The sequence below is a fragment of the Galeopterus variegatus genome, unplaced genomic scaffold (assembly GCF_000696425.1).
Source record: "Galeopterus variegatus unplaced genomic scaffold, G_variegatus-3.0.2 Scaffold7438, whole genome shotgun sequence".
Taxonomy (NCBI): domain Eukaryota; kingdom Metazoa; phylum Chordata; class Mammalia; order Dermoptera; family Cynocephalidae; genus Galeopterus; species Galeopterus variegatus.
In genome coordinates this window covers 12,636-22,961 of record NW_007733549.1, presented here as the reverse complement: position 1 = coordinate 22,961, position 10,326 = coordinate 12,636, and the positions used below count along the sequence as shown (strand labels likewise).

The 10,326-nt window shown below is 38.5% G+C and overlaps 1 protein-coding gene across 1 annotated transcript in view; it reads left to right on the top strand.

The window, feature by feature from the left end:
* The window catches only part of TOPAZ1 (testis and ovary specific PAZ domain containing 1), an 83,804-nt gene extending 74,087 nt beyond the window's left edge, over positions 1–9,717 (top strand). Inside the window, 2 exon segments of the mRNA XM_008591960.1 lie at positions 5,129–5,312; positions 9,446–9,717. Coding sequence (XP_008590182.1) covers positions 5,129–5,312; positions 9,446–9,665 — 404 coding nt within the window. The 3' untranslated portion in view covers positions 9,666–9,717.
* Positions 9,718–10,326: the final 609 nt, after the last annotated feature.

Sequence of the window (10,326 nt, the reverse complement as noted above, 5' to 3'; positions counted from 1 at the left end):
GGGCGCGACACTGAGGGTTGTGATCTGTTGCTGGACACGAAAAAAGACAAAAAGGGAAAAAAAAAAACAAAACATTTTCATTATTCCAAAAAGACATGCAATATTCATTAGTAGTCACTCCTCATTCTCCCAAATCCTTTCAACCCTGGTAAGAATTACTTTTAAAGATTTTTTTTTTTAGTGGCGTGTTAAAGCAATTAATGCCCATGTATAATTCAGTACCTTTCTTATTAGCACTCTTCCTTTTATCTGATCACATCTATGCCTTATTTCATATGCAATGTAACTTCTGAGACTTATGCAAGTGAGGTTATAGGGTAAAGAGTCTTTTTGTTCTTTAAAAATGTACCTGAATTATAAAACCAAATGAGTAATTTATAGCCACTGGTTAGTCTTCAAGATATCTCATTTCCTGACAATGTTGATATTTAAAATATCATTGGAACTCCGTTTGGATTTATTGTATCTTCAGACATAGCTTAAGGCTTGCAAGAAAAGCCTTTCGGTGCCTTATAATCACATATAGTGGTGCTTGATTTGGGGTTTAAGGCTAATTTTTCATCAAGCCACTGCTAAGACTATGGTGCCTTTGTTTTGCCTTGTTTGTTTAAAATATTTTTTTACAGCTTTATTGAGATAATTGTACATACTATAAAATTCACCCATTTAAAGTATATGGTACATTGGTTTTTTGTAAATTCACAGAGTTGTGTAGCCATCACCACTATCTAAGTTTAGAATATCTTTACCATCTCCAGAAAAAGAAACACTGTGCACATCAGCATTCATTCCCCATTCCCTGGATGTCTCCTGCCCAGTCCTAGCCCCAGGCAAACAACTAATCTACTCTCTATCTCTATCAGTTTGCCTATTTTACTTTATTATTATTATTATTTTTTTAAAGATGACCGGTAAGGGGATCTTAACCCTTGACTTGGTGTTGTCAGTACCACGCTCTCCCAAGTGAGCTAACCCGGCCATCCCTATATAGGGATCCGAACCCGTGGCCTTGGCGTTATCAGCATCACGCTTTCCCAAGTGAGCCACGGGCTGGCCCCAATTTGCCTATTTCAGACAAAACATATAAATGGAATCATTCAATATGTGTATTTTGAGACTGGCTTCTTACACTTAGTACAATGTTTTCAAGTTTTATCAATATTGTAACGTATCAATATTTCATTCCTCTTCATTGCTAACTAATAAGCTATTGTATGGAATTTCTTTAGCCATTCATCAGTACGTGGATATTTGAATTTTTTCCACTTTTTTGGCTGTTATGAATAATGCTACTTTGAACATGCACATGCAAGTTTTTGTGTGTATGTATGCTTTTATTTCTCTTGAGAGAAGAATTGCTGGCTCATATGGTAAATCTATATTTAACATTTTGCAGAACTGCCAACCTGTTTTCCAAAGAAGCTACACCATTTTATACTTATATTTCCATGACCATGTATGAGTTTTCCTGTTTCTTTACATATTCACCAACACTTGTTACTGTGGTTTTTATTTTAGCCTCCCTAGTGGGTGTTAAGTGATATCTCATTGCAGTTTTGATTTGCATACTCCTAATGACTAATGATGTTGAGCACCTTTTCATGTGCTTATCAACCATTTTTGTCTACTTTGGAGAAGTGTCTGTTAAATCGTTTGCCTTTTTTTTTTCTCATTTTTTAATTGGAATTCTTTATTGTTATTGAATTGTAAGTGTGTGTATACACCCCCCCAAACACACACACACACACACACTTACACTGTGGATACAAATCACTTTTCAAATATACAAATTGCAAATATTTTTCCCATTCTGTGAGTTGTCTGTCATTTTCTTTTGGCTTTGCTTTGCTTTTGTTCTCAGTTTAAACAGAAAAGTTGCCCTCCTGGTGCTCCTGATTTGTTCTCCCCAGTCCTAAAAATACTGCTTTTCTCTCAGAGCTGAAAAGTCAGAAGGGGGGTTGTAATTAGTATATCTCTTTCCATTAATTTTCCCCACTAAAATCAACTATTTTTCTTCTTATGTTTGACTGTAGGGGAAAAAATATTATTAGTAAATTTCTCCTTCACTTATTTTTTTGTTTTCCTCTTCTGCTCAGAAAAGTAAAAAAGTAATGCCATGTACATTATACCTACCAATATCTGGTAAAGTTAATGACTTAACAATGTTGCTCCTGTCAGTGACCTGGGGACATGGGATACCTAATGGTTAGGAATCCAAAATATGGAGCCAGAAGGCTGGTACCCCATACAGGCATAGAGAGCCTCACTGCTTACCCAGAGCCCCTTATTGCTGCCATGAGAGTAATTATACCTAATTTCAGAGGTAATAAATTGTCAGGCTAAAATGAGATAAAACCTATGTGTTTATTAGCACAGGTACCTGGCACATAGTATGTCCTCAAAGATAGCCATTATCATCATATTAGAAAGATTTCTTGAAGAAACTTATTTTAACAAAACATTTTGAACAAATTTTACGTGCAGTTTTTTGTTTGTTTGTTTAGTTTTTATTGAATCAAAATTGATTATACATATTTTGGGGATTCAACATTGAGATATGTTGATCAAATCAATATTACTAGCATATGTATTGTTACAAATTGCCCTTGTTATGCCCCTTGTCCAATCTCTCCCCATCATCCTCTCCCTCCCGCCTCCCCCACAATTACCCTAGATTTCTTCTCTCCTTCTGAAAGAATAATGGTTACTCTGTTGATTTGTTGCCTACATGATCTGTTCAATGCTGAGAGGTGTGGTCAGGTCCCCCAATATTGTCATAGAGCAGATGCTTCTTCTGTCACTATGAAATGGGCTTTGTGGAGAGAGACATCCTCTTCTTTATCTCTGTTGTTGATGCTCCTTGTGTCAGTGCACTCCAGTGGCTGGCAGACCATCTGCATGATGGTTGTGGTGTCTTAACCACTTTTGGGGCAGCCATATTTATTGTGGTGGCTGTGGTGGGCCACCCACATGGAGGAGATATTATTAGCATGCTCTTTGGCACTAGTAGTGTGCTTGGTTGTGGGGAGTGTCTGGTTCCCAGTGCCATACCTCGGGTTCCTGGGTGGGCCCTGAGGCACTGGTGGTGTGCCTGGTTGTGTGTGGGGGGTCCAGTCCCCAGCTCTGTGCCCTGGGCCCCTGGGCAGGGACCTGAGGCACTGGTGGTGTGTCTGGTTGTGGGGGAGGGGGGTCCGGTCCCCTTCTCCATGCCTTGTGTCCCTGGGCAGGCCCCGAGGCGCTGGTACAGTGTGCCTGGTTGTTGGAGGGGGGTGTCTGGTCCCCAGATCCATGCTCAGGTCCCTGGCTGGGCCCCAAGGCACTGGCATGTTGTGCCTGGTTGTGGGAGGGGGATCCAGTCCCCAAATCTATGCCCCAGGCCCCCAGGTGGCACCCTGAGGTGCTGGCACAATGTGCCTGATTGTGGGGGCGGGGGATCCAGTCCCCGGCTCAATGCCTCATGTCCCCTGGTGGGCCCCAAGGTGCTGGTGGTGTGCCTTGACTGGAACTAATTTTTTTGTCCTTTGCTTACTTCTAAAACAGGAACTTTCTGTGGGAACCAGTACTTGAGCTGTGTGGTTGAGCTAAATTGCTGCTTTGCTGTTGTTTCCCTAGGGAAGGCTTTTTGTGCGGCTCAGGGTTTAATGGTAGGGTTTATAGGTACTTCCAGCTCTCCAGAGACCTGGTGCACCTGGGTTGTGTAGAAACTCTGATCTGGACCTGAGTTTTTTCATCGAACTGCACCCCATGCAATTCTGCATTCCCGATCAGTCCCTCTGAGTGGTCCTGTGCTGACTTGGGGGCAGATCAGCTGTCCTTGTTGTGCCCCGGTGTTCTCCGGGTGGGCCCATCTCCCCCACTGCCCATGCTCCAAACAGTTCTCATGGGATGTGCCATGTGCTGGTCCCTTGCAATGACTCACCGGCCTCTGAGTGGCTCCCCTTTTACAGCTGTTCTGGCTCCTCCTGCGTGGGTCCACAGGAACCCTATTAGTGGTCTTGCTGTCCTGAGGGCCACCAAGGCTCTCTTCTCCCCTGCCACCTCCAAGTAACTCCATCTGAAGGGCACAGCTGTGGCTTCTGCCAGCTCCTGCTCCACGCCTCAGCAGCTAGAGCCTTAAAGCAGCAGCAGCCCGAAACGCTCAGAGGAGTTTTCTCTTTTTCTCATTGTGGTTTCTCCTGCCTTCATGTACTCCATAGGTCTCTCCTCCTTTTCCCCTGGGATCCAGTGGCCCCAGCTTGGCTGATGTTACATTTTTATAGTTGTAAATTGGTTGATTTGTGGGAGGGAATGACGCTGAGGACCGTTTATTCCACCATCTTGACCAGAACTTCTTACATACAGATTTATATTGGTTTCAGTAAAATATAATAATACAATATTGCCTGTATACAATTTGGATGTCTTAGGAATTTTTAAGGGGATTTCTCTATATATCACTTCTAATAAGCATACAAACAGTTTAAAAGTTAAATTTCTTCTCTTGAAAAGTGAAGCTTTTAGAACATGAATGAGTATAGCTACAACACACTGAGCACCTACAGGATGGAAATGTATTTTATATTTAGTGCGTAACACAATGCCAGACATATATTAGGAACTATAAATGTTGCATAACCTATAATGGCACTATAAATAAGTGCACTTAAAAATACTATAATAACTATTTTATAGAAAGTAAGATCTTCACTTTATAATTTCTATTTTCTTTCTACGTTTTGGATTTATAACTCAAGACAGGAAATAATTACAAATATATGTAGTTGTTGTTAGATCAAATCGCATTAAACAAAACTCAAGTAGCTATTATAGTTTTTTAGATATTCTGAAATTATGTTATGTTCACTATGGCTTGAAATAAATGAGCATTTGCTATGATAAGACTCAAAAGTCATTTTTCAGAGTTTTTTTTTTAATTTCTCACTTCATATTTAATGTTTAAAAGCATTTTACAAAGAATAATGTCAAATATACTAGGATAAGCTCACTAACATAATTTGTGTAATAAATCTGCTTCTAATGTGAAGAACTATTCTGTAATGTAAGTAATTATCACCTGTGAGAATTTTGGAAGTCTAGGTTTTTACCTATTGGAGTTTTAGTAAAGTTTGACCTATTATTTGATTTTCAGGTGCTCTTTCACTGGGTTGCTACCCACCATTGGAGGGAAATTTATACCGAAAACTTCTACTGATTCCTTCTTATTTATCTGAGATTGAAATGCTTTTAGCTATTGAAATCTTCCTGGTATCTAATGCTAGCAGCATTCAGAGTCCTGGAACTTCAACACAGATGCTGCAGATAGTTTTGAAAAGGTTAGTTGATATAACTTTAACTGCATTCTGAATGCAGTTAAAGATCGTGGCTTCCCACACTTTCCCTAGGATGTAAATGTTTTATGTATTTACAAACACATGCGCGCGCACAAGAATACTTCAAAAAACTCAAGGAAATGGAATTAAAAGATAATATGAATCTTTCCATGAAATTTGTGAAGACCCATCGCATGAGTGTATTTATTTATTTGTATCTATATAAATTTACGTATATACTGTGGGTCCATTAAAAACTTTGGTAATATTTACATGGAGAAAGGTTTAGACTTGTTTGATGCTTGAAATCAAATAAGTTGGTAGCATTCAGTAAACACTTTAGCAGTTTCAAAGATGTTATTAGATGTTCAAATGTGGGTCCTCTTTAGGTATTGACCTTTCTTGTGTTTAGATATCAGTACCTAAAAGGTCTTTTTCTTTTTGATCAACCCAAAGGATCTAGGGAATAGGTCTAAAAGGGAAATATATGATAGTTTATACATTCAGTCAAGAACACTGTTGAAAATAAAGCCATCAGCCTAGTTTCTATATTTTAAAATGTTGTTATACATGCATAAATATTACAATGTAGCTGTTGGACCAGAGTGACATCCTTTCAAATAATTTTGTTTAAAATCGCAGAATTTAAATTTATATTACTTCACTTTCTTGTTGGCCTTATCCAAGAAACTTGCAATATAAGGATCTCATGGGACAGTTGTTTTAGAGCTTCTTGGCAAGAAGTTTGCTTTAGTTTACTGATGTTATAAGCCAGATCCTCAGATTGGATATCAAGTCAATTATCTATTACTGTATAATAAATTACTCCCAAACCTAGTGGCTTAAAACAGCAAATATTATCTTAGTTTCTGTGAGTCAGAAATTTTGGAGCAGTTTAGCTGGATAGTTCTAGCTCAGGGTCTTTCATGTTGCTCAGTTTTTCACATAGGGTCAGGATGTTGTCAGGAGCTGCAGTCACCTATGTGATAGCTTGACTGGGGCTGGAGGATCCCTTTTCTTGATGGTTCACTCAAATGCCTGGTAGGTGGAATCCTCGTTTTGCCACATAGGACCCTCCATAGGTTGCTCGAGTGTCTTCACAACACGATAGCTAACTTCTCCCAGAGTAAGTGACCCAGGAGAAAAAAACCAAGGAGGGAGCTGCAATGCCTTTTGTGACCTATATCAAATAAGAACTGTGAAGGATCTGAAATTTTACCTTTTTTGCAAGCTGCAAGTTAGCCTGCCACAGTTTCATGGATGCTAGCATAAGACACAAGATTCTCCTGTATTAGAGACAGAGGATTTTATTACTTGTGGTATAGCAGATAGCCTGGTTACCTGTATATTTGCATCATTTCCTCTTCTTCCTAAGTCTCACAGATGAGCCCACATGGATACCTGTATATGCAGTGGGTTCTAATACAGGTGAGAAGTCCTGAGCTTAAGGAACCCAAATCTTTCCTCTGCAAGGAGATACTATTTCCATATTCTAAAGATTGTAAGCAAGCCTGCCTTTTGCTTCAGAAGGAGAAACTGTTTTTGTCTTTCAGTGTTGTTCAATATATAAACATCCTTGAAATTTGGAATAAGGTGTAGTCAGGGTTTCTGGAAAAATTCCAGAAATCCAAGATACCCATGGAGAATTGTCATCCAACAACATACTATCCAAAGTTGTACACTGTCATTTCTGCTCTCCTATATGTTATAGGTGAGTCATTTAGTCCAGCCCACACTTAAGGGGAGAGGAATTAGGAAATAATTTATTTTAGTTCCACCTTTTTAAAAAACCCACTAAAATTAGCCTTTTTTCATATAGCTCCATTTTTTTCTGAGGACTTCTTTATTTACCACTGTGCACAATAGTGGCATGATGCCTCTGGGCTCCCCATCATCCTATAATTTCCATTCCCCACACATATACAGCCTCTTTATTTATTGTTGAATTTGGGAGGTGTCTGTGACCACTAGTGCATAACTAGTGGCCTAACTAGTGATGTACCTAGATGTTTGTTTTGTCCAAGCTAATACTAGTATTTTTTCTCTATTAGTATTATCATATTGAGCCCTGCCTTGTTACATTAACCTGTATGTGAGAGAATTGTATTCATCTTTAGACTTTCCAAAACTGCACATAGTTATCATGTGCCCAATCTACGATTCCAGGGCACCTCTTTCTAAGCTAGAATGTACTAGAAGACACATGGCCAGTCTTGCCCCTTTGTGACCACTGGCTCCTGTTTCAAGGGCAAGTCCTCACTCCCATCACTCTGTGGATCACACTGGGGTGTTGATGCAGGTAAATTCAAATTCAGAACTTGCTGCTGGGCCCTTTAGGTACTGTATTAGTCTGTTTCTGTTACTTTTAACGGAATACCTGAAAGTGGGTAATTTATGAAGAAACAGAATTTATTCTGTTACAGTTTCGGAGGCTGGGAAGTCCAGGGTCCAGGGAAATATGGTGAGAACTTTGGTGGTGGCTCTACAGCAACACAAGGTATCACATGGTGAGAACAGCAGGAGCAGGAGAAAGTAAACTCACTTGGTTTCCTTTTAAAACCATCAGAACCACACCCATTACTCCATGAATGGATCAATCCATTTACAAGGGCATAGTTCTCAGAATTTAATCACCTCTTCAAGGCCCCACCTTTCAATTACCATAATAGGACTTCCCACCCTTAACACTGTTATAGTAGGGGTTAAGTTTCTAATACATAAAATTTGGGGGGATACATTCAACCCATATCAGGTACCAAGAACAGGAAGCAGTGAAGATAAAGAAAAAGTGATACTTTATATAACAACCACATCTCTGTGTTAAATACTTCCCACCCCCTACCCCAGAGGAAGAACTTCTCTTCGGTATGAATTTTATGCACGTAAACAGAGGCACAATTGATGGCAGATAAAGAGCTGGTAGAATAGTTATTAGAAAAGTAAATTCTAGCACTTAGTGAAGTGTTTTAAGTCAGGACTAAAGAAAATAACCAGAAATTTAATAAAGGCATATAGTTATACAATTTCTATTACTAAATGTTAGCTACATATTAAGAATTTGCTTATAACTAAAAATAGCCAATTTCAAGTTAAAACTAACATGTGGCTCACTTGGGAGAGTGCGGCACTGGTAGCGCCAAGGCCGCAGGTTTGGATCCTATATAGGGATGGCCAGTGCACTCACTGGCTGAGTGTGGTGCAGACCACACCATGCCGAGGGTTGCGATCCCCTTACCGGTCCAAAAAAAAAAAAAAAAGCTAACATGTGAATGTTAATTTTAAACTTGATTACATTCAATCTTTTTTTATATAGTGTAATGAACAATTATGCAGTTATTAACTTTGAGAATATACGGATAGGTAATTAGCTGTGTTCTAGATCAGTGTTTTTCAAACATGGGTTGCAGCCTATTTGTGTGGTAGAATCAATTTAGGGTGTTGCAACCAGCATTATGAAAAAAAATGAAAGACAATGGAAAATAGAGTGCATCGTCTCAGAGTAAGTATTGTTTCGTGAAATGTCTATTTCATTTTTTATGAATGAAGGTGTATAGCGGGTCATAATATAAAATGCCTTTCTTATTGTGGGTCATGATCAAAAATGTTTGAAAGTCACTTGTATTAGTCCATTTCTGTTGCTTATAACAGAATAACTGAAACTGGGTAATTTATAAAGAAACAAAATTTATTTCTCGTGGTTTGGGGCTGGGAAGTCCAAGTCTGGTAAGACCCTTCTTCTTGGTGGTGACTCTACCAGCAATACAGGGTGTCACATGACAAGAATAGGCTGAGCAAGAGAGCAAACTTTCTCACTCTCCTTATAAAGCCATCAGAACCACACCCATGACAACCCATTAAACCATCAACCCAATTACCCTATGAATGGATCGATCCATTCATGAGGGCACAGTTCTCAAGATCCAGTCACCTCTTAAAGGCACCGCCTTCCACCCCCATATTGAAGGTTAGTTCCAACATGAGCTTAGGGGGACATTCAAACCACAGCACCACTTTTAGAAGAATATGGTGAAAAGACTGTCATAGCTTAGTACCAATAAATATGAGTGACTATTTTTTGAATAACCCATACAGCTGCTTTTCAGAGTTTCTGACTTTGTGAGGTATTCCTTTTGTAGGTGTGAAGAAAACAAATCTCGGAGCAAGGATGATTATCAAGCTGCAGTAGAAAGGTTAATTATGGCTGCTCATATATCGGATCCAAAGCTTTTCATTAAGCACATGACCATCAATGTTAATAAGGAACAAGTTTATAATCTGGAACATTGTTCTGCCCTGAAATGGTTGACAGAGAATATGAAGTGGGCTGGAAAGGTTTGGCTTTTCAGTAACCATTAGTTAATAAAAACTTTTTTTTAAGTTCACGTAATCATTGTTGAAAATAAGTCAATAAAAATAAAGTTTTCACTAGATTCAGCTTTTGCACTTTGACTTACAGTAAGTTGTAATACATAGCTTTCAAGAACTAAAAACTTGTATTAATGTATGCAATTTGAAATGGTTTTATCCACACCGAGAAATGATTTTTCAAGTCACTTTTTGACTTTAATTTAGGAGAATCTATGGTAAATCCCTATTTATTATGAAATCCAAGCAATGAAAAACCACAAACTGAGTATTGTGCATCATTTAATGAGAGAAAGAGATAAGAAAGGAAATATGCAGGCAGGTAACTGGAATTTCAGAAAAAGCTTTGAGGATATGAAATAGGTTTAGTGTGTACTCAGTCCAGTCTCAAACTATTTTATGTCTGTAATTGAGAAAAGTAAAATAATACTGAAAAATGAGTCAAACATTAAAATTTCAGAGTACTTTCTGAATCATACCAAGAAACTTTAAATTACCTTCAGAATAGTTTTCCTTGTATCTTGGAGTACCATAGTATTCCAAGTGTATTCAATAGTGTATCTTGGAATACTGTATTTTTGAAAATTTGTAATTTATGTATGTTATATTAGGTATGACTAAAGAAAACAATATTTTAAATATACCAGAACTT